The following is a 23,930-nucleotide window of genomic DNA, read 5'->3' as shown; positions in this document are numbered from 1 at the left end:
AACTGCAGATAATGAACATGGTGATGGCCCAGCCTTAATCACGGGAGGAATACTACACCACAGGCACTCGTAGGGTACAAAGGCCTTTGGCACCAAACTGCAGGCTCCTTTATTCTCCTCGCCCCTTACGTCAGGAGCGGACCACTTCTCCCGTCACAACGGGGGTCATAATATATTTGACTATGCTGCGCAGAGTGCGGAACACCCCTGAGCGTCAAGTGCCACATGGGCTCAACATCACACCAATGACCCTCCCCATGTGTCAATAATGCCTGGAGGAATGAGGGCTCTGGTTCATCATATGTTTTATACCAAAGCCTGTGCGGCTGTTGTGTGAGTGCTGCACAGATAAGGAAGGAGCCCAGTGGTATACCATAGTCATCCACCAACCTCTCAAATGTATTAAGGATTTTGTCCATGAAAAGGTCATGCCATGTGGTGAGGCCAGCATCAGTCCAGGAGGCTGCATCTGGTCTCATCAGTAGCACGAAGTAGTCCAGCAGCGCCCCTAGAGGTAATTCTGGTGCATATGGGGGGCAGGGGCAATGTTTGGTTGTATATGTGTTCCATCAGGCCTTACCCATGCACATAAGGACGTTCTCTCCATCCCTTGGCACCATCTCCATCGCCGAGTAGCCATCGTAGCACTAGGGATGGCCACCAAACCAATGTCCTAGTGCAGACATGTTCTGCCCTGCAAGCCATCGAGTGGGCCATTGCAGTTGGGCTGCAGGGTGATAGTATACATAGTTTGGGGTGCTGAGGCTGCCTTTGTCTATGGGGGAGTATAGCTTAGTGAGTGCCACTTGTCTCATGCCTTTGATCCATTTCAGTTCAGTCAGGAGCATGCCTAGAACCGAGAACAGTCTACGAGCCAACGAAAATGGGAATGGCAGAAAAAACATACAGCAGCTGAGGCAATATCAGCATTTTGGAAATGGTGATCCGTCCCACCGGTGATAGCGACCGGTAAGAATGTCCCAAAATGGAGGGAGGACCTCTCCCCTGTCAGAGCCCTGCCCACGCTGCCATCCACCAGGTCTTTGTCTAAGTGGTAAATATGTATCCCTGCTTATTTAAAGGTGTTGTAAGATCAAGGGAGCGGGGTATTCAGCAGTTTTCTCCAGTGGGCCTCAGAAAGGATGTCAGAGGAAATAAATAAAATTTGTCGCAGTTCATCTTCAACCTGGAGAATTCACGAAATTAATGCAGAAGCCCCATGAGTCCAGGGAGCAATGTAGCTTTGTCCCTAAGGTACACAAAGGCATCATCTGTGTACAATGATCCCCCATTCTGAGGCTCGCATTCAGAGCGCGCATTCAAGGGGCTCCATAGCTAGCGCAAAAATGATTTGAGACAGAGTGCAACCCTTTCGAGTGCCACGCTCAGTATTGAAGGGGTCAGATATAACGTGTCCAGTTTTCACCTGGGTGAGTGGGGTATTGAACAGTATGGCTATCTGTTGGAGAAACTTGTGACCCATCCCAAATCTCGCAAGTACCTCCTTAAAATAGTCCCACCCAGGGAGTCAAACGTCTTCTCTTTGTCCAGCAATGCCATCCAGGGGTCCATTCCTGACAATCGCGCCGAGTCCATCTAAAGGAATAATCAGTGCAAGTTCAGAAACGTGTTCCTGTTGGATAGAAACCCGTTCTGATTGGAATGTACTACCTGCTGTGCTGTGGGTATCAGCCCCCTGGCCATTTCCTCTCCCAGGATCTTATAGTCCAAATTTAGTAAAGAGAGGGAACAATACAACCCTAGCTGCAGAGTGTCCCTATCTGGTTTGGGCCTGACCACTAGCCTCACTTCTCGAACGGTGGGAGGAAGAATGCCCTTCACCATCCACATGCTTTATCATCAAATATTCTCTGTAATCCACTTTGCCTAATGCCTCAAGCATTGTATGGTACCAAAGGGCCCACCTCGTCACAAATGGCTGTGATTGGGACCCTAGGGAAAGGGGAGCGGAGGAACAAAGCTAACAGCTTACCCACTTTATCGCCATCCACATGCTTTCTCATCAAATATTCTCTGTAATCCACTTTGCTTAATGCCTCGAGCATTGTCTGGTGGTGAAGCTGAGCATGTGCCAGCAGGGCAACAGCTGCATGGGCAGTGGACATCCGCCTTTGATACCTTTGAGATTCCTTTTCTAGGATGTTGAGCTCTCCACGCAATGCCACTTTGGTGCTGTGCACCATCTTAATTGCATGTCCGGGAAGTACAGTCTTAAACGCATCCCACTCTATGCCAGTGTACGAAGCTGTACCTTTGTTGTCTTTGAAATATGGGTGACACGGAACACCGTATCTCGCAGGGCGTCAGTTGCAAACCGCCATGTAGGTGTACTTGGGCGATGGATGGATGTATGACGGAACAACACATGTGTATATCACGCATGCCTTTACAATGATGTCTCTACAACGACCACGTTTTTACCACACATGCCTTTACCACACATGCCTTTACAATGAATTTCGTTGTAAAACCATGTTTGGTAAAGGAACATGTGTGGTAAATTCTCCCCTGCACCCTGCACCTGCCACCATACATCACCGCCCAAATCCTTAAAACTGCCCCTACCACCCCCTGCCCATCACTACCTTGCCCCGTCCTAAAACCTACCCCGCCCTGTCTTAAAAACTACCCTGACCTCCCACCCTGCCCTAAACCCCTTAAATATACCATGTCCTAAAAGCTACCACACCCTGTCCTAAAAACGACCCCAACTCCCTGCCCTAGAACCTACCCTGCCCTGTCTTAAAATTACACTGACCCCCAGCCCCCACCCTAAACCCTAAAAGCTACCCCGCCCTGTCCTAAAACCTACCCCGCCCTGCCCCAAAAACGACCCTGACCCCCCACTTTAAACCGTAAAACCTACCCTGTCCTAAAAGCAACCTATCCCTGTCCTAAGAACGACCATGACCCCTGCCCTGAAACCTAAAACCCATCCTGCCCTGTCCTAAAATCTACTGCAACCCCCACCCTTGACCCTGAAAGCTACGCTGCCCTGTCCTAAAACCTACCCTGCCCTGTCTTAAAAATTACCCTGACCCCTGCCCTAAACCCTAACAGCTACCCTGCCCTGTCCTAAAACCTACCCCACCCCCTAAACCCTAGAACCTACCTTGTCCTACAAACTACCCCACCCTGTCCTAAAATCTACTTGACCCCACGTCCTAAACCCTAAAATCTACCCTGTCCTAAACCTAACCTGCCCTATCCTAAAAACGACCCCTTCCCTGCCCTAATCCCTAAAAGCTATCTTGCCCTGTTCTACAACCTACCCCACCCTGTCCTAAAAACTACCCCAATTACGTCCTAAGCCCTAAAACGTACCCTGTCCTGAAAACTACCCCACCTTGTCCTAAAGCTAACCTCACCCCCCACGCTAAACCCTAAAGCCTACCCCATCCTGTCCTAAAAACTAGCCCGATCCCCCACATTCACCCTAAACCCTACAAGCTACCCTGCCTTGTCTTAAAACCTACCCTGCCCTGTCCTAAAAACTACCCTGACCCCCCAACCCTGCCTTAAACCCTAAAACCTACCCTGTCTTAAAACCTATCCAGCCCGTCCTAAAAGCTACTCGAACTCCCCACCCTGAGTCCCAAAACCTTCCCCACTGTGTTCTTAAATCTACCCTGCTCCTGTCCTAAAAATCACCCTAACCCTCCCCCACAAACCCAGCCCCATTTACTTATCTTTCCTCTGGTAGATGCTCCTTCCTGTTCCACCCGGGCTGCTTTCTCTTCCGTTACCATGCATATGCATAGTAAAGGCTTTCATTCTAAACGCATGCGTAGTAGACGCATATGCATGGTAATGGCAGTGTGGTCAATGCATAGCGTTGCATTGACTGCGTTGGTAGTGATGTTTCCCTCTGGTAACCACATCCCCACAATTGTAGCTGTAAGGGGCAATGATCGGATCATGTGGGCCCCAGATACTCCATGAGACCATCAATAGCGTCTCGGGCCTACATAAAAAGAAGTCGATTCTGTGTGGAGTTCATTTAAACCAGATTAGAATGAATATTCTCTGGTCATGGGGTATAAACTACGCCAGGCGTCTATGACCTGAGTTTAGGAGGCCCCGCATTGTAAATAAAGAGCAAAGGTTGTGGATTGTGACCCCAAAAGTGGTGGGAGGGAGCAATCTAGGGTTAAGTTGGAGACACTGTTAAAGCCCAGCCCCAGTAGCAAGGGGGCCAGTGTGTCTTGTAGTAGTGTGGGGATGAGGGTGCTTAGGCACAGGGCCTGATTTATGTTGGGGGCATACAGCGAAGGTAAGGCCACAGGAAGTTCATCTACCGTCCTCTCTAGGACCACATATCGTCCTTCAGGATCAGTTCTGGTGTGTAACACTTCTAATGGTACTGCTAGGGCCACCCTGATAAGGGCACCACTAGCATATCAGGAGTACACAGTCCACACTAGTGTGCCCCACCAGCGCTTCCACATGCCCTCCAAGATTGGGACCCCTCCAAGACTGGGACAGTAAGATAGTTCTCCTGGAGGAGCGCTACATGAATTTTGCATCTGCATAAATATTGATGAACTCAGTATCTTTTTACATTACTAGCCAGCCCTCTAACATTCCAGGACAGGATCAGGGACTGATTTCTAAAAGTGGCCCCTGGAGCTGCAAATAGGCATTAATCATGGGAGGAGTCCCATTCACAACACCCTGACCCTGCCACCCACGACCCACCAACACCCACAACCCAACTGACAGCATGCCCATGAAAACAGTGATTAACAGAGAACTTAAAAAATAAAATTGGTAAACAGTCATCTTTGAATGCCCAATCCCAGGCTGGTACACCAATGGGTGTCCTGCCAATAGCACTCTAATGCAGTTCAAAACAGTTTGAAATAACAGTCAGTTATTGTATCGCTAGTGAGATGTGGGTTAACCGCTGTGCGTGATCAGCAACTGTCTCGTGGAAAAATAGCTCACAACCCTCAGACGTAATAGATAATTTGTGCCCCAGCCTATCTTACATACCATGTTACTCACAGGGCATGGGTGGAGACAGGTTCAGCCCGGGTTGTTACAGGCAGTCAAATCATATCTTCAGGTGTCTGAAGCTTAACCACCAGCCCCCCACCCCCAGCAGAGTGTCCGCCAATGTCAGGTACAAATCCTGGGGCTCAACCTTTTTTCACCACCGAGCCAGGGGGAGAAGGGGTCGTCACATGCTGCTCCACCTTCGCGACCATCTGGGTCCGTTCCATGGCACCTTGTTGCTATGAGGGGCACATCATGCAATTTCCGTTGTGTAGTTTGCACGTTGTTGCACCCTCCACTCAGTGGGAGAGGTCTGTCTTCTCTAATGGGCAAGTAGCAAGAATCTTGCATTCTATCCATGCCCAAACCTCCTTCTGGAGTTGCGCAGAATGTGTTGCTATCCTCATGGGCTATCCTGAGAGTAGCAGGAAACTGCAAAACATATTTGATGTTGTGGTCTCTGAGACATCTCTTTATGGCCAGAAATAACTACCTGAAACATTGTACCTCCACAGTGTAGTCTGGAAAAATGTGGACTTGAGGGTTCTCCACCATCCACAGGCCTTTCGCTCAGTGACTTGAAGGATGCGATCCCTGTCTCTAGAATTGAAGCGGCGGGCGATTACCGGCTGAGGGGAAGCTCCCAGAGGGAGTGCCCTTCCCGAGTCCCTGTGGGTGCGTTCTGTGGAGAAGAAGGTTGAGTGTCTGCCCTGCAGAATTGTGGTCGTGAACCACACCTTGAGTTAAAGTGCCATGTTAGGGCTTTCAGAGTGCTCTGGGAGGCCCAAGATACATTGTTGCATCAGGGTCTTTTTTCTTAGTCATCAACTCACTTCCTGAGGTGGCCAACCTCATTCTGCAAGGCCCTGAGATGTGTATTAGTGTCTGTGGCTGTTGGTCTGAGGGTAGCCAGAGCGGATTCCAGAGTTTCTACTCGCTCCTTCAATTTTTTGTGATCTTTCCTCATGAGACCCATGATGATCCTCAAGGCATCGATCTTTGGTTCAAGGGAGGTTTTAACTTCAAGCACTGCAGAAAATATTTTGTTGACTCTGCGGGAACGGGTTGCCAATGTGTCTTCAAGCATTTCCTCTGCGGGCACTGCAGCTCCCCCTCCATCCTGGCACCTTGGCCCCTGACATGAGAGCATCTTGGGGGTTGCGGAGGCCACCCCCATCTTAGTCTGTAGGAGGTGCTCCGGAGCTTTTCACAAGGGGTACAGTGGATTGAAGAGGCTCGCAATTGCCTCTGAGGTTCCAACTCCTGTCTTCTCACTGTAGAAACTTGACATAATACCCCAAAGTATCTGTTGCTGCATTGGGCAGCTGTGGAGGAAGAGAGGCAAGGGAGCAAACCACGCAATAGCTCATTATTACCTCAGTGCCCCATTGCAATCAGGTAGCCCTACTGGAAGGCAGTGCAGCAGGGACATGCCCCCCCCCCCCATCAGACCACTGTGTTTGGAAAGCCAAAGTTCAGAGTAAACAAATAGAGGGGGGAAGTGGTAATAGAGATCCAGGCAATGGGAGGTGCTTTCGTATTACTGAAAACACGACAGTCCTCTCAAAGGACCAGCTGATGCAACACTGGGGCCCCCCAGTGATTCACTTAGTGGGTGGAGCACTGGTTTTCTTAGCCGGCGCTCTCATCTAGGCTGCTCTCAGTGCTGCCAAAGACCATAGGATGCAGGTGCCTGTTTCCCTCAACGGCAGCAATCTGAGGCAGTTCTGCATGGTAAGGTAGGCGCTGACAGGCACCACCAAGGCTTTCTTCATTCTCCTCAAGGGGAACAATCAGGGGGAATTGCAGGTAGATCTTTGGCCTTCCAGAAGCCCTGTAAGACAGTAGCTAAGTATGGATGCTGCTCAGCTGCATAGGTTGAGTGCGGCCCCGGAGCATCCCACCACAGCTCCGAAGGTGGTGGACCTTGGCCGCATGCAGCTCAGCTGGCCGTGGCTTTCAAGATCTGGATGCGAAGGTCGAGGGCTCACACAGTGTGCCGTCGGTTATCAGGTTCAGCAGACGGGATTTCAGTCATCGATGAGCCCTCTGGGAGCCCCAGGATGATTCGGTGTGGGCAGTCTGTGCAACTTTCATGGCTGCTATTTTGGCCACGCCCATTTTCATCCATTCCTTCAGTAACTTTGTGCCCATTGACCCTGTTGTGTTGCAAATTGTGGGTCTGTAATTACTGCGCTAAATCTGCTCTGGAGATTGACTAGTCTATGCTTAATCCACATTTGTGGGAAAGTGCTATGTGAAAGGTCCATACTCTGCCTTGCCACAAATTTTGAAACTATGTATATTTTTATTAAGTATAGCCCATGGATGGCCAGAGCTGCATCCTTGAGATTGTGGAATCCATCCAAAAATGCCCCAGAAGTCAGTCTTCTAGTTTCCCTCCTGTTTGTGAACATCAAGATGGTAGCTCATCAAAGGATGGAAAACAAAGCAAATTAGTATGTTCTTTTTTGAGGGAAAAGGACCACCACTTGCTAGAAAAATGAAATCAGTACCTTAACTGGTGAAACTCAATAGTTGAAAGACAATGTTGATGCACCACCCTCAAATTGTCCTCCAGCCGTTATATCCTATTTCTACTGATGGAAGAACATAATGCAATAATTGCAGTGCCTGCACCTTTTCGTACAACAATACTGAAGAACTCAGAAAATGGGCAAGACTGATTATACTTTGGTGGTTCCCATTCAAATAAGCTTTATGGAAGCACTGACTGTCCTTCTGCCAGATTACACCACAACACCTCCGCCATCGCCAGGATCAGAGATCCTGATGTGTTGGTGGTGGTGAAAATCTTGGTCCGAACGGCAAAGCTGAATTCAGCACCGCCGTACTGATTACAACTTTCCTTTCTGCCAGACTTTTCATGGGGGTGTCCCCACCATTAAAAGGCTAGTGGAAAGGCAGAGTTGGGGCCACAAGGGCCCCCCCCCATCAGCACATTCGGAATGTGCTCTGTCTCCCATGGCAGGCTCTCACAAAGAGCCAAGGCCAATGCCATTGCACTTTTTCCTCCAGTCAGCCCGGCAGAAACATCGCAATACGGCTGTAGGGATTCCACCGTCATATTGGCGGTCCGGCAGTCTCACAGTTCAGATCATAATTAGCCTCTAAGACTGATCCATGCTTTTATAATGGAAAGGTTTTCATTTTCCGGGCGTGAAGTCTGATTCACAGAAGAGGTGACTGTTGTGGTATATGCAAGTTACACCTATGTATAATAAAACTGGTCTGAAACTCCTCTGGGACTTTGATAACATCAATAGAGCCAAGGTACACTGGATAATAAGTCCATAACTTTTCTAGAGAAGTGTTTTCTCTGAGTATAAATTTGCTGAAGTACTAATTTTACTCTTGTTTGGCCAACTATAACATATTTGGACTTATACCAGACCATGGGCCTCATTACGAGGGTCGAGGGTGGTGGTGATGGTCAGACCACCGCAACTGTGGCAGTCCATCCTCCAATTACAACCTTGGCGGGTTGACCCTCCAGGGGACCACCATCTCCACCTGGAAGGTGGTTCCTGATGGTCCAATGTTGGTCTGAGTTGTCCTCAGCCCGGGTGGCAGTGAGATCAACGTCACCTGGCTGATTACTCAGCTTTCTGCCAGCCTTCTCATTGCGGGGTCCCCACAATGAGAAGGCTGGCGGAAAGCCATCACCGGGGGCCACAGGGGGACCCCTTCTTTTCCCATGTCCATGGCAGGGGAAGTACAGAGGACACCCTGACCAACATACATTGGGTGCTTTGCAGTCAGTGCACATTCTGAGGGTGCTGGCTACTATGGTATTGGCCTCGGCTTCCTTAAGGGATGCGAGACCAATATTGAAGCACCGTTCCCACTGGGCAGCCCAGTGGGAACAGCGTATTACAATGTTCCTACCATTCAGCCAGGTGAAAATACTGTAATGTGCTGGGGGTCGTCCTACCTGTGAGTTTGCTGGTTCCGCGGTGGGACCGCCAAACTCATAAAAAGGTCTTAAATTTAGACATGTCATAACTCATCCTTGCCAGTCCATATAATTCACTAATCAACCTGTTGTAGCATCTTCACCTTATCCCATGCTTGTGATCTTCATACATACTGTAATATATAGAGTTTATTTGGTTATGGTTAACAAACTACAGGAATCTCGTTTTTGAGTGAATTTTAGGTCTCGCTCCGGAAAGCTTTAGATACTTGTCAGAGCCTTTGTTATACATTCTTTATAATATAAATAGAGTGTACACTCTCCATGCATGCTATACGCTGTTTGACATAGCATTCTACATTCTATAGACTGCTTGCATTTCAGTGCATGCAGAACTATTTAACATCTAAAAAGTACATTCAGTAATTAGACATTCAGGCCTCATTATAACATTGGTGGTAAAAACCGCCCTACCACCGCGGCGACAGCTGTGAAAAGACTGTCGCCACGGCTACCAGCCGTTCTCCATAATATGACCACAGCCGGATTTCTGCCACAAGAATGGCAGAAATCTGGCTCTGGCCATACTGGGTTATGACTGTAAGGTGCTGGTGCCACCACCAGCAATGCCACGCCAGTAGACCACCGCCAGCCGTATTATGACAAATACTTATGACGTATTAAGTAATGATAATACGGCCCGGCGGTGTTCGGCTGGCACGCGCTGCTGGCTGTAGCAGCGCCCCGTCCCGTCTCCTGCCGGAGGACCCCCCTGGATCCAGTTAATTCAGGTCTCTGACAGGGGGTGGGGGTTGTTGTGTGTGTGTGGGGGGTGTGAATGCGGGTGTGTGTTGAGTGCTGAATGCATGTGTGCATGCACGGATGTGTGAGTGTGTGTATGTTGTGAAATGTGAGTGCGTGTCTGCGTGTATGTTTGGAAGTGTGTGCAGATGTGTCTGTGATTGGATGTATGCATGCGTGTATGTATGTGTGTACACGTGCATGTGTGTAAAGGGGGTGTGGATGTAGGAGGGGGCTGTGAGGGGTTTGGAGAGGTAGGGGGTAGTCGGGTATCTGGAGACGTAGGGGGGAGACCCCTATCAGTGACAGGGAAGGAATTCCCTGTCACTGATATGGCCTACCGCCATGGTTTTTGTGGTGTTACGAACGCCACAAAAATCATGGCGATAGGCGGGATCATCTCCATCCCGGTGGCTGTTGCCACCATGGGGGTCGGAGTGGTACATTGGCGGGTTGGCTTCAGCCAACCTGCCAATGTCATAATGTGGCGTTAAGTACCGCCATCCTGTTGGCTGTACTACCGCCACATTACGGCCGGGGTCATAATGACCCCCTCAGTTCTTTATGATGTACATGCCTTCTATACATACTATCACTGCCATTATGACCACCAAAACCATTACCACCACTACCAACATTCAAGATTACCAACATCATTGCCACCATCATTACTGCAAGCATCAGATTTTCGAAGCCATTACTCAGACTTCCTCCTATGCACACCCATTGATTTAAATTAAGTTTAAAACTGCAAATGTATCGACTGCAACAAGCTAGAGTGTCTTCTGTCTGTTTTATACTTATGATACAATAACATAGCTTTGTTCCTGACTGACATAACTCTGATTTACACCTAGAAAAGGGGCTGGCACATTGGAGTACCTATCAGTATCTGAATAAGGATTGACTCAAATTTAAGTTCCATAGTGTAATTATGAACATTCACCAATATAACCCTACTTGCATTAGGACCTCTGGCCCATGTCATGTACTTATAATATTTACTTCAAATCTTTTCAGAATCCTATCAATGGTGAACTCCCTCCAGAGACATCCACAATCTGTACTTGTAAAGTGGTAAGTGCGGTACATCAATTGATATTTTCCAATGTACGTATTTAAAACAACACAATGGTACTATAGTTTTTATTGATCACTTCTAATAGTTTCGTGTTTTGCATGCTAGTTAATTATGCTGTTGGCTGTTAATGTTGTGCTCTCTCTATTTATATTCTCTGCTACCCTGTACCCTCCCATTTTGTCTGTTAATATTTTATCTCCATGTGCAATGTTTCTGTAGTGTGCATGTTTTGCTATGGTTACAGATAGTGAACAAAGTGAAAGTAACCTAAGAGAAAGGGAACTTCCCTTACATGTAACTTTTCCTTATACTTATTAAGGTAAGTACAAAAATATTTAAAACATCTTTGATGACTAATAATGTTAAAAACATATGAAAAGATTACTTTTTATTAATATATATAGTTTAAAATAGTAAATCTTAAATATTTTATTATACAACATTAATATAATGTAAACTAAATAAAGTTAAGTAACATTGAATACTATAAAAAAATATATATTTATATAAAATACATATATATGTATGTTTGTATCTGTATATAAAAATAAACATCATAAAACACTATTATTAATATATTTTACAGTATATTACATTTTTTGTTTTTTAATTCACCTCTATAAACTTATGTATACATATATCTAAATATATTTAAATAAATAAAACACAAACATTAACAAATCAAATGCAAAATATTAAATACATTAACAAATGTAAAAAAATTAAAAATACTTTTTCTTAACATAATATATAAAAATACAAAAATAACATATACATACATATAATAATATAAAATTAAACAAATAAATAAATAATGATATTACATATATTTAAACAATATTAAAACATTAGTAAAATCTGGGAATAATAGATATACAATTTCCACTCCAATGTGTACAAAGGTAGAGAAAGTGGTAGACCGAGGGATAAGATGTACTATTTCCATTGCAGTCTGTGCAACAGTAGGGAAAGTGTTGGACTCCAGAGGACTTACATCTACTATTCCTACTCCAATCTGTGCAACAGTAGGGAAAGTGTTGGACTCTGGAGGGGTTAAATTTACTATTCCCACTACAATCTGTTCAACAGTAGGGAAAGCGTTGGTCTCTGGAATGGTAAAATTTACTATTCCCACTCCAGTCTGTGCAATAGTAGGGAAAATGTTGGATTTCAGAGGGGTAACATTTACTATTCCAACTCCAGCCTGTGCAACAGTAGGAAAAGCATTGGACTCCGAAGAGGTACACTTTACTATTCCAGCTCCAGTCTGTGCAACAGTAGGGAGAGTTTTGGCCTTCAGAGGGGTCACAATTACTATTCCCATTTAAATCTGTGCAGCAGTAGGGAAAGTACTTCACTTCAATCCCATAACATATATAAAATAAAACATAATTACATCTAAAATAAATAGATGTAACACAATAAACATAATTCATAATCAATTAAATATTAAATAATAATGTAAAAATGAATCGATTAATTAATAATTAACTTTCCCATACCTGCACAAACCCAGCAGTTTGCATCTAATATATAACTTAAAAATGACAATTATACAACTTATATATTTAATTATGAATTAAACAATCAATGATAAATGAATAATGATTTGTTAATTACTACTTAATAAAATTCCTACCCTATATCCCAACAAACCCAACAGCCTGCACCTAATGTATGTCAAAAAAAGAATTATTACACAATTTACATATTTTTTAATTGATTAAATAACTATTAATACATTTTAATTATTATTACAATTATTATTACTTAATTAATGACCCACCTTATACCCCTACAAACCTAACAGCCCACGCCTAATCTATAACTTAAATAATATAATAATTACACAATTTATATAATTTATAATCAATGAAACAAATAATAAAAACAATAAATTATTATTATTTAATTGAACTTAACTTCCCACCCTTTATTCCTACAAACCTAGCATATAACAAAAACTGTATTACTTGCGTGATCAACATTATTAATATTCAATTAGAAAATGTATAAAAATATTAAATAATTCACATTTAAATCAACTTAATTATCTTCCCACTATATTCCCCTACTGCTTCAGCGACCCACACCTAACATATAGCTCAATAATTAAACAAATATATAATTAACATAATTAATAATCAATGCAATAGGTAATTAAATAAATTAGTACATATTTTTTCATTAATTATACTTAGGGCCTTATTACAAGTCCGCCTGTCAACAGACCACCAGACTTGCGGTGACAGTCATGCCTGCCTCGGCTTTGAGTTAAGTGTTTGGCGCTCGGATAACCAAAAGTCTGCTGCATCCGCCAGGAACATTGTTCCATATGGGCTGACGGAAGTCCTGGTTATAATCAGCCAGGGCGGTATCCTGCTGATTACAACCTGGTTTTCCACCAGACTTTTCATGACTGTCAAACCTTCATACAAAGTCTGGCGGAGAACAAGTGCAGGTGGCCACAGGGGGTCACTTGCACTGCCCATGCCTGTGGCATGGGCAGTGCAGGGGTCCCCCCGCCCAGCACCCTCGATATGCGCACTGTCTGCTGTGCAGAAAGTGTGCATTTTGAGGGTGCTGGTGCCCCCTGTGTGCTGCAGCTTTGCAGCTGGCTCTATTATGAGCCGGTGACAGTGCTGCCTCACTTTTACCACTTAGCTGACCGGCGGAAACCTTGGTTTCCACCAGTCACTACAGTGGGAAAGTCATAATGGGGCCAGCGGGCAGGTCACCAGCACAGCGCTACCACCCCTTCGGAAGTTTGGCAGACTGATGCTTCCATCCGTCAAACTCATAATCAACCGCTTATTGAACTTCCCTTCCTAAACCCCTACAAACCTCACAGCCTGCTAAAACACTTTAAATTAATTGAAAATGAGAAATATCTCAAAATTACAAACTATATTATAAAATATTGTTAACAATTATACAATCATGTAAAATTTATATATTACCAAAACACATTAAAATAATTAAAATGATATTATTTATAACTATATTATTGGAAAACAATATTAAAAAAAATACTGATATTTTGTAAAATTATATTCCTTTCCTAAAAAGTCAATATTAAGGTCAGCAATATTTCTGTATCACAATATTCTTGTTTCTCAATATTCTTTCACCAATATATCTGTATTTCGATATTTTTAAAATGATACTGTATCCCAACACCTTATAAACGTAAGCCTATAATATGATCAGCATATTTTACAGATGGAGGCATGGCTTTCTGTTTAGGAAGTTAACTGCATTAGTGAAATGAAACAAATTGTGTGTAGTTCCCTTTAGGTCTCAGAAATAGACAGCTTTAGCTCTTTATTGGCAAGATTTGTTGTTTTCAATGCATATCTTCTTAAAGTGGACTTTATGTACGACTCTTGTTCAAGATTGGATAGCTTTATTAAATTATGTAGTCAGTTTATCTTGACATCGCCACTTGTCTAAAGTTTATGAACCTGCTCCCACCTCTTATGGCCTGATTAGGAGTCGGGCGGTTGAACCACCACAACTCCAATACGGCGGCCGTACGGTGAATGTCAAGGCAGCAGGCCTCACCAGCGCCGTATTACAATGTTTCCACAGGGATAACTGGCGGAAATGTCATATTACGAGATTTCTGCCAGTCAGCCTGGTGGAAATACTGCAACAGGATTGACATCCATTCCCTTAGGGAGCCGAGGCCAATGCCGTTGCACTCAGCATCTTCGGAATGCGCACTGGCTGCAATAGCAGTCTGTGCACACTTCAATGGTGCTAGTGGAGGGGGGCCTGCACTGCCCATGACAGGGTCGTGGGCAGTGCAGGGCCCCCCAGTGGCTCTCAGCACTGCCTTTCTGCCAGCCTTTTTGCCATGAAAAGACTGGTGAAAAACAAAGTTGTGATCAGCATAGCAGTGCCGAGCTCGGTACCACTGTGGCTGACCATAATTTTGACCACTGCAGCCCGTTGGGATCCCTGATCATGGCGGAGGTGGCGGGCTCCTGGTGGTCCAACTGCCAGGATTGTAATCCGGTGGTTGGACTGCAAGGATTGGCATGGTCTGACCATCACAGCGAGTTTGGTGGACTGCCAAACTCATAATAAGGTTCTTTGTCTCTTTGTGCTTAGTCCCCCTTTCTGCAATGCAAGCTTAGCACTTGAATATCAATAGTAAGTGCTATCTCCCGCTCTCTCACTCCCGTCCTGTCATCACTTTCAAGGTGCTTACAGGTGGTATTCACGCCATCCACATAAACAAATAACACACCACACTGGACTTTATGTTTCCCACAGTCAATTGCTCGGCATACAAAATTGGAATATATTTTCAGGTCAACACCAAACACTAGCTTTCGGACTCAAGTCCAGGGTCTGGTCCGGTGCTTGCTCCCAGGGACAGGAGCCATGCAAAGAGGAGCTATTGATGCTTGCAGTAACAAAGAGGACCATATAGCTGCTTCCAATCCGGAGTCCTTATACAGGGAGCATCATTTACCTTGTTAGGATGCTGAATATGTAGCCTCATTTAAAGCAATAAGGGCCACATGTAGCAGAGTCCGATATTGCGACTCGGAAATTGCGAGTCGGTGTGACTCGCAATTTCCGAGTCGCAATATCGGATGCAGAACGGTGTCTCAGACACCGTCTGCGACTCGCTATGGGGTCGCAAAGACCCACCTCATTAATATTAATGAGGTGGGTCGCATTTTGCGACCCAATAGCGAGTCCCTGCACTCATAGGGATGGTGGCCTACTGAATTCAGCAGATCTCCATGTCTGTGACTGCTTTTTAAATAAAGCAGTTTATAAAATTACGAAACCATTTGGTTTCGTTTTTTCAGTGTAGGCAGTGGTCCATTGGACCACTGCCTGCTCTGAAAAAACCTTATTGCCCACATTCACAAAGGGGAAGGGTCCCATGGGGACCCCTTCCCTTTTGCGAATGAGTTACCACCAGTGTGACACTGGAGGTAACTGCGAATTGCGATGTGAGCCGCAAATAGGAAGGGAACACCCCTTCCTATTTGCGAGTCGCATTCAGGATTTGTGAGTCGGTAACCGACTCGCAAATTGTGAATGAGCATCGGGTTAGGCTGTTTGCATGGCGCAAACTGCGATTTTCGCAGTTTGCACCATGCAAACGGCTTCCTACATCTGGCCCTTAAAGTTTAAAACCCATGGGCCAGCAGTTGAAATGACCTGACCCTTTGCCCTACTCAGTATGCTGTCACCGACGAGTATTTGGTGGACTTTTTATGGAAAGAGGGATAATCTTTCCCATACCTCATAGTGTATGCCAATAAACTATTATCAACGAGTTGCTGCTTTTTGTACCAATTAACTAGTTCACCTTCTTTCCACGTTCAACGAGGCACCTGTTATACTTGCTCAATACCACAGGTATTTCCAGTCGTATTCAGCCTCTATTCACTGCCATTGAAATTTAAGCTGCTATTGCTCCATTTGGCTATATCCACAGTTCAGTGAAAATCATGGTACACATGGACAACAAAGCAAATGTCAAGGCTGATGTAGCTTTTGACCATCCTTCCATACATTTTTAATGGTATATTTCATCTCGCATTCTGGTTATAAATCTAACTTTGATGCAACATGTAATTAATTTCAATAGCTATTTCATAAATCACAGCCTGTGGTAGTATGAGATCGGGGTGTAAAAACTCATCAAGATTATGGCCCGATTTGGGCATTCAATTTTGAGCTCTTCTTAGACAACAAACTGTGACCTGAAAAAGGGGATAATGTACCTTTGGTGGTCATTACGACCCTGGCGGACGGTGTTAAAGGTGCGGCAATACCGCAAACAGGCCGGCGGTCAAAAAAAGGGAATTATGACCCTGGCGGAAACCGCCAACAAAGACAGCCACTTTAACACACCGCCCGCCACGGCGGTACAGACAAGCAGCGCGGCGGTCACCGCCAACAGACAGGCGGAAGACAATGTACCGCCCATAGTATCAAAACATGGCGGAAACAGTTACTGCAATGGGAAAACGCTCACCTGAACACATCCCACGAGGAAGGAGGACTCCATGGAGCCGGAATTACACATTCTACTGGCCCTTGTATTCCTACTCATCTACGAAGAGCAACGCCGGCGCGGGCGAAGACAACCGTGAGTACTGCACCTACGACATAGGGGAGGCAAAAGTTAGGGGGACACACACGAAACACCCCCACTCCCACCCCCACCCTCACATATTTCAACACACACACCAATGCATTCCAAAAAATCACAGTAACAACCCACAATCCCCCCGGAAGAATGCAAAGACAAAACAAAATCAGTTCAAACATTGTAATGTATCAATATACATGTTTAAAAAATATACAGATATATTATAAAATCATTCAAAAATATATACATTACGAGAAGTAGTGCAGATATGCACATATCAATGTCCGTGCACCACTAGTCCAAAAATGCATGGGCGAGGCCCACAAAAGATACCTCTCCACAATCGGAGAGAACACTGCCGGGCATCAGATAGAAATACTACAGGCACCTCAGGGGGAAGTGAAGGGGGGGCACCTCAGCCGGATGAGTACAAAGCCAGATCCACGACGGAGCTCCATGCCCATTGATGTATCCTGGGGAGTGCAAAGCCACAGTCTCTCAAGTCTCTACAGTGGGTGGTTTGCCCACTGTTCCATCCTGGGGAGTGCAAAGCCACAGTCTCTCAAGTCTCTACAGTGGATGGGTTGCCCACTGTTCCATCCTGGGGAGCGCAAAGCCACAGTCTCTCAAGTCTCTACAGTGGGTGGTTTGCCCACTGTTCCATCCTGGGGAGTGCAAAGCCACAGTCTCTCAAGTCTCTACAGTGGGTGGGTTGCCCACTGTTCCATCCTGGGGAGTGCAAAGCCACAGTCTCTCAAGTCTCTACAGTGGGTGGTATGCCCACTGTTCGATCCTGGGGAGTGCAAAGCCACAGTCTCTCAAGGCCCTACAGTGGGTGGGTTGCCCACTGTTCCATCCTGGGGAGTGCAAAGCCACAGTCTCTCAAGTCTCTACAGTGGGTGGTTTGCCCACTGTTCCATCCTGGGGAGTGCAAAGCCACAGTCTCTCAAGTCTCTACAGTGGGTGGTTTGCCCACTGTTCCATCCTGGGGAGTGCAAAGCCACAGTCTCTCAAGTCTCTACAGTGGGTGGTTTGCCCACTGGACCATCCTGGGGAGTGCAAAGCCACAGTCTCTCAAGTTCCTACAGAGGTTGGTTTGCCCACTGTTCCATCCTGGGGAGTGCAAAGCCACAGTTTCGCAAGTAGATAACAGCCTCCACTGGCTCTGGAGGGGGACTGGTGCCCAGACTGGATTAGTCTCCCTGTGAAAGTTCCTGTCCCGTCACTGTCCCAGCTGCACATGGGATGACGATGCTTGATGTGGCGGTCTTTTCATACTTCCCCGGTGCATGCCCTGTTCAGCGGTGCTTTGCCATGGTGGTCTCTGGACTGTTCAGCTGTGCTTTGCCATGGCAGTCTCTGGACTGTTCAGCGGTGCTTTGCCATGGCGGTTCAGGACTGTTCAGCGGTGCTTTGCCATGGCGGTCTCTGGATTGTTCAGCGGTGCTTTGCCATGGCGGTTCAGGACTGTTCAGCGGTGCTTTGCCATGGCGGTCTCTGGACTGTTCAGCGGTGCTTTGCCATGGCGGTTCAGGACTGTTCAGCGGTGCTTTGCCATGGCGGTTCAGAACTGTTCAGCGGTGCTTTGCCATGGCGGTTCAGGACTGTTCAGCGGTGCTTTGCCATGGCGGTCTTTGGACTGTTCAGCTGTGTTTTGCCATGGTGGTTCAGGACTGTTCAGCGGTGCTTTGCCATGGGGGTTCAGGACTGTTCAGCGGTGCTTTGCCATGGGTGTTCTGGAACGGGCATTGGTGTGTCGCATGACGGTCCCTTGACTGGGCAATGTTGTGTGGCATGACGTTCCCTGGACTGGGCATTGGTGTGTGGCATGATGTTCCCTGGACTGGGCATTGGTGTGTGGCATGACATTACCTCATTGCCCAGCGGGGCTGTGGCAGCCGGGGCCCTCCTGGGCACTGACTCCGGCAGTGGTCTCCTGACCATTGACGATACTTGGGCCCTCCTGGGCACTGACTCTGGCGGTGGTCTCCTGAGCAGTGACGATACTTGAGCCCTCCTGGGCACTGACTCCGGCGGTGGTCTCCTGACCAGTGACGATACTTGGGCCCTCCTGGGCACTGACTCCGGCGGTGGTCTCCTGACCAGTGACAATACTTGGGCCCTCCTGGGCACTGACTCCGGCGGTGGTCTCCTGACCAGTGACGATACTTGGGCCCTCCTGGGCAATGACTCTGACGGTGGTCTCCGGACCAGTGACGATGGTGCTGGCGGTGGCGTCCCGACCGCCGGGAAGGATGCCGCCCTTCTCCGCCTTCTCAGGCTGTGCAGACTTCCTCTGGCCCTTCCCCACCTTTGGGGGAGTCACAGCTGACTCTGCAATCCCCCTGGGACCCCTGTGAGTTGTTTTGCCTCCAGGAGTCTTCACAGGGTCCCGTCGGCCACTTTCCAATTTCAGAGCCTTTACAGGGGGTGGGCTGCCAGCGCCTTGGCTCCGGGTCATACTGCATGCCCTGGTGGCCGGTGCACTCCACATACCTTGAACAGGCACCACTGGTATTAGAGGCTTTTTGGCTGAGGCGCTACGACGGGACTGATGAATTGGAGGGTGGGGGGGTGGGGGCAAAATGGTCAACTTTACACAGGGACAGTTTCTGACGAACACTGGGATGGGTAGTTGGAGGGGGTCTGGGAGTGGAGGAAGAGGAGGTGGTTGTAGGAGGTGTCACTTTAGGTGTTTTGGGTGCAGGTGCAGGTACTGGAGGCTGTCGTGAGGTGGATGGATGTTGGGTGTGTGGGTGCCTGCGTTTGTGTACTTTGGGAGTGGGCGTCACAGACACACTGGGAGAGGACACAAGGGACGTGTAAATGGGAGTGGAGGTGGTGAGTGCAGGTGAGCGGGGTGTGGTGCTGGGTGTTCTGTTGCGAGTCCTGGTGCCTGTAGATGTAGTGCATGCAGGTGAGAGTGTAGACGATACTGGGAGGGAGGAGGGAGAAGAGGAGGAGGGGGACACAGTGGAGGCAGTGGATGTTGCTGTGTCTGCATGTGGGTGATGCTTGTGTGTGTGCCTGTGGGTTGTGTGGTGCCTATGTTTGCCTGAGCTTCCCTTGTGTGTTGACTTGTGTGCATGCTGGTCTGTAGGTGTGCTTGGGATGGGCTGGGGTACAGGGGATTGGGTCTGGGTGGAGGAGGTTGGAGGGGGGAGGCTAGACACAGGGACAATGGCTGCCATCAGTGCTGAGGCCAGAGATTGCAGGGTTCGCTGAAGGACAGCCTGACCAGAATGAATGCCCTTCAGGAATGCATTACCGTGTTGCAACTCCCTTTCTACACCCTGGATGGCATTCACAATGGTAGACTGCCCAACAGTGAGTGACCTGAGGAGGTCAATGGCCTCCTCACTGAGGGCAGCAGGGGTGACTGGGGCAGGGCCTGAGGTGCCTTGGGCGAAGGTGATGCCCACCCTCCTGGGTGAGCAGGCACGGGGCGAAGGCTGAGGGGCTGCTGGGAGGGCGCTGCTGGTAGGGGAGGTGACAGCTGTACCTGTAGAAGTGGGGCGCACAGATGGTGCTGCCACCACAAGGGAGCTCCCATCGGCGGACGAGTCCGTGTCGCTGCTTGGTGATCCGGTGGCCGACGTGAAGCTCCCCTCGCCCTCCGTCCCACTGGTGCATTCTGAGTCCGTGGTGTGGCACTCCATGGCCATGTGGGATGCAGCTCCCTCGTGCTCCGGTGCCACTGTACCTCCGCCTGATGATGCTGATGAAAAAAAAGAACAGGGAGACCACAAAAAGGGAGGGGGGAAGACAGAAGATAGACAGGTTGAGTGCATGGCATACCGCTACCGTTGGCGGACAATACAGACACAGCAGCCCCCTGCACTATGCCGTGCTCCTGGCCTCTGCAGATGCAATTTCTGGGATCTGGCCTACATGGCTATGGTGGACATCTGCACACATGGATGCCACAGGGGCATCTATACCTGTACTTTGCACTCTACTGCGGTGGGGTGCAGTGCCACATGGCCTGCATTACGGAGGGGCCGAGTCTACGTTATTCTGCCTGGCCTAGGTACACCCACAGGCCTCCTTCCCCACCCAGACCCCTCCACTGCGCCCAAAGTCCGCAGATTGAGAGTTTACTCACCACCTTGTGTCTGCTGTGATGCCCTCAAGCGCCCATCCAACTCCGGGTATGCCACCGCCAGGATCCTGAATATCAGGGGGGTCATGGTGTGACGGGCACCCCTCCCACATTGGGAGGTCATCCCTAGCTGAGCCTCCGCCGTCTTCTTGCTCCAGCGGCGAATGTCCTCCCATCTTTTCTGGCAGTGGGTGCCCCGTCTCTGGTGGACCCCCAGGGTCCGTACGTCCTTGGCGATGGCACACCAAATGTCCTTCTTCTGGTGGGCCTGACCTACATGACATGCACAAGGGAAGACGAGAAGTCATTATCAACTGCACCGTCGATGTGAGTGGCCCCCCTCCCTACTCTAGCCATGTGGCCCATTCATTCACATGCATTAATGTTCCCTGAACTCTACCCCCTTCCCTCTTACAACCAGCCCTCTCCACCCAGGCCTAGCCCATACAACGTGCTCCCTGTGTACTAACCTGTTGGTCTGGAGGACCGTAGAGTAGCGTGTACTGGGGGAGGACCCCGTCTACCAGTTTCTCCAACTCCTGAGCAGTGAAGGCAGGGGCCCTTTCCCCAGACACAGCAGCCATTGTCTCTTCCAGACCGAGGTCACAGCAGCACTTGCAGTGTAGGTCCTCTCCTGTCGAAGATCAGGTATCTAGTGATTTAACAGATAGAAAATGGCGGTCACGTCCACGGTGGTGACGTCCGCGGTGGTGCGTATCATCACCGCCGGCGCACCTGCTCATTGGCTCCTGGGACCCATAGGGTCCTATGTTAACCAATCCAGCATTGCGCCGCGGTCTACGACCGCCTACCGCGACGGTCTGCAACGCCAACGCAGTTACCCCACAATCCCATTGTCCCAGTTTAGAGGTCAGGCAGCCGCCATTTCAGGGGCCCACATGGCTTCATTTACTTCTGCGTCACACATAGCTAGGCCTACACTCAACACACATACAGGAAGGGTTTTGTTTTTAGTGTCGTCTTCTGTGTAGCTGTGGGTACATACCTGGAAAAAAATTTACTTGATTGTCGCTGTTGTCCTTTCTAGGCACCGTCAGCTGGGACATTTGAGAAGATGGCGGAATCCTCCGGTGTACCGACCGCTGGTGGACCTGTTGACAATGGAGGAGCGACATGTAATCGTCACCTACAGGTTTGACCGTGCCACAATCCAGGAACTATGTACCCAGTTGGAGCCAGACCTGATGTCACCTATCCGCCATCCCACTGGAATCCCCCCTGACGTGCAGGTGCCATCAGTGCTCCATTTCCTTGCAAGTGGGTCTTTTCAGACAACAGTGGCCATGGCATCAGGGATGTCCCAGCCTATGTTTTCCAACGTATTGGCAAGAGCGTTGTCTGCCCTGCTGAAACACGTAAGGAGATACATCATTTTCCCTGAGGTGGAAGATTTGGCTACAGTGAAATGTGACTTCTATGCCCTTGGACATATCCCCAACGTCATAGGTGCCGTTGATGGGACCCATGTAGCTCTGATCCCCCCCACAGGAGTGAACAGGTGTACAGGAACAGGAAGAGTTATCATTCCATGAATGTACAGATGGTATGTTTAGCAGACCAGTACATCTCCCAGGTTAATGCTATGTTCCCTGGCTCAGTGCATGACGCCTACATCCTGCGGAATAGCAGCATTCCTGATATGATGGGTCAACTCCAGAGGCACTGTGTGTGGCTATTAGGGGACTCTGGTTACCCCAACCTGTCCTGGCTATTGACCCCAGTGAGGAATCCCAGGACCAGGGCAGAGGAACGCTACAATGAGTCCTATGGGCGGACTAGGAGGGTTATCGAACGCACCTTCGGCCTCCTTAAGGCCAGGTTCAGGTGCCTCCATATGACAGGTGGTTCCCTATTCTACTCACCGAAGAAGGTGTGCCAGATCATCATCGCCTGCTAGATGCTTCACAATCTTGCTTTGCGATGCTAGGTGCCTTTTCTGCAGGAGGATGGTCCAGATGACAGTGTTGTGGCAGCTGTGGAGCCTGTGGAGCCTGTGGACAGTGATGAGGAGGAAGCTGAGGAAGAAGACAACGACAACAGGGAGTCAGTCATACAGCAATATTTCCAGTGACACACAGGTGAGAACATTTTCATTTTTACCATTACATTCACTGTCACACGTCCTCCTCTATCCTGTGTGTAATTTCATGGGATTATTTGGTAACTGAGTTGTTTCTTTCCATTACGGTTTCACAGGTGTGGTTACCAACGTGTGTCATCTGCTTGCATCCTTCAAGGACTTGTGATGTGTGACATTGGTATGTTGCCTTTACATCTAACAACGCCTTTTGACACTGTCATAGATATTACATTTTACCAAATCATAGACTGACTCCAGATTGTTTTGTGTTTCAAGGGTGTGTATTGAAGTGCTCAAAAATGGAGGGGGGTTGTAAAATGGTGATGGGTGATGGCGGAGGAATGTCCATGGCAGAGTCCAGTCTATTAGTCTCACAGGTGCACTGCCCATATGGGCATAGGAAGTGGAGCTGGGGCAGTTCAAGTATGGACAGGGTAACAAAGTGGGACAGTGGGGGGACAATCAGGGTGGTCTCATTTCCTGGCGGGGGTCTTGCCATCTTGCTCTGTCCCATTCCTGGCTCTCAGGGACCGCTTGCGTGGTGGTTGTCCGTCTGCAGGGGCTGGGGTGCTGGTGTGGTGGTCCTGTGGCGGGGCGTCCTGTCCACTAGCGCCGGCGGAGGTGGTGGGCAGTTCATTGTCCATGCTAGTGTCAGGGGCCCCTTGGAGTGCCACGGTGCCCCTCATGGTCTGCTGTATGTCCTTCAGCACCCCTAAGATGGTGCCCAGGGCAGAGCTGATGGTCCTGAGCTCCTCCCTGAAC

At 48.2% G+C, this 23,930-nt stretch overlaps 1 protein-coding gene across 2 annotated transcripts in view; it reads left to right on the top strand.

The window, feature by feature from the left end:
* The window catches only part of EXOC3L4 (exocyst complex component 3 like 4), a 584,807-nt gene that overhangs the window by 454,317 nt on the left and 106,560 nt on the right, over positions 1-23,930 (top strand). For both annotated transcript variants that reach the window (XM_069207295.1, XM_069207294.1), the window contains exon 10: positions 10,778-10,834. In XM_069207295.1, coding sequence (XP_069063396.1) covers positions 10,778-10,834 — 57 coding nt within the window. The remainder of the gene's footprint in view (positions 1-10,777; positions 10,835-23,930) is intronic.

This window comes from Pleurodeles waltl, chromosome 9 (assembly GCF_031143425.1).
Source record: "Pleurodeles waltl isolate 20211129_DDA chromosome 9, aPleWal1.hap1.20221129, whole genome shotgun sequence".
NCBI lineage: Eukaryota > Metazoa > Chordata > Amphibia > Caudata > Salamandridae > Pleurodeles > Pleurodeles waltl.
This window is presented reverse-complemented; position numbering and strand designations above follow the sequence as displayed.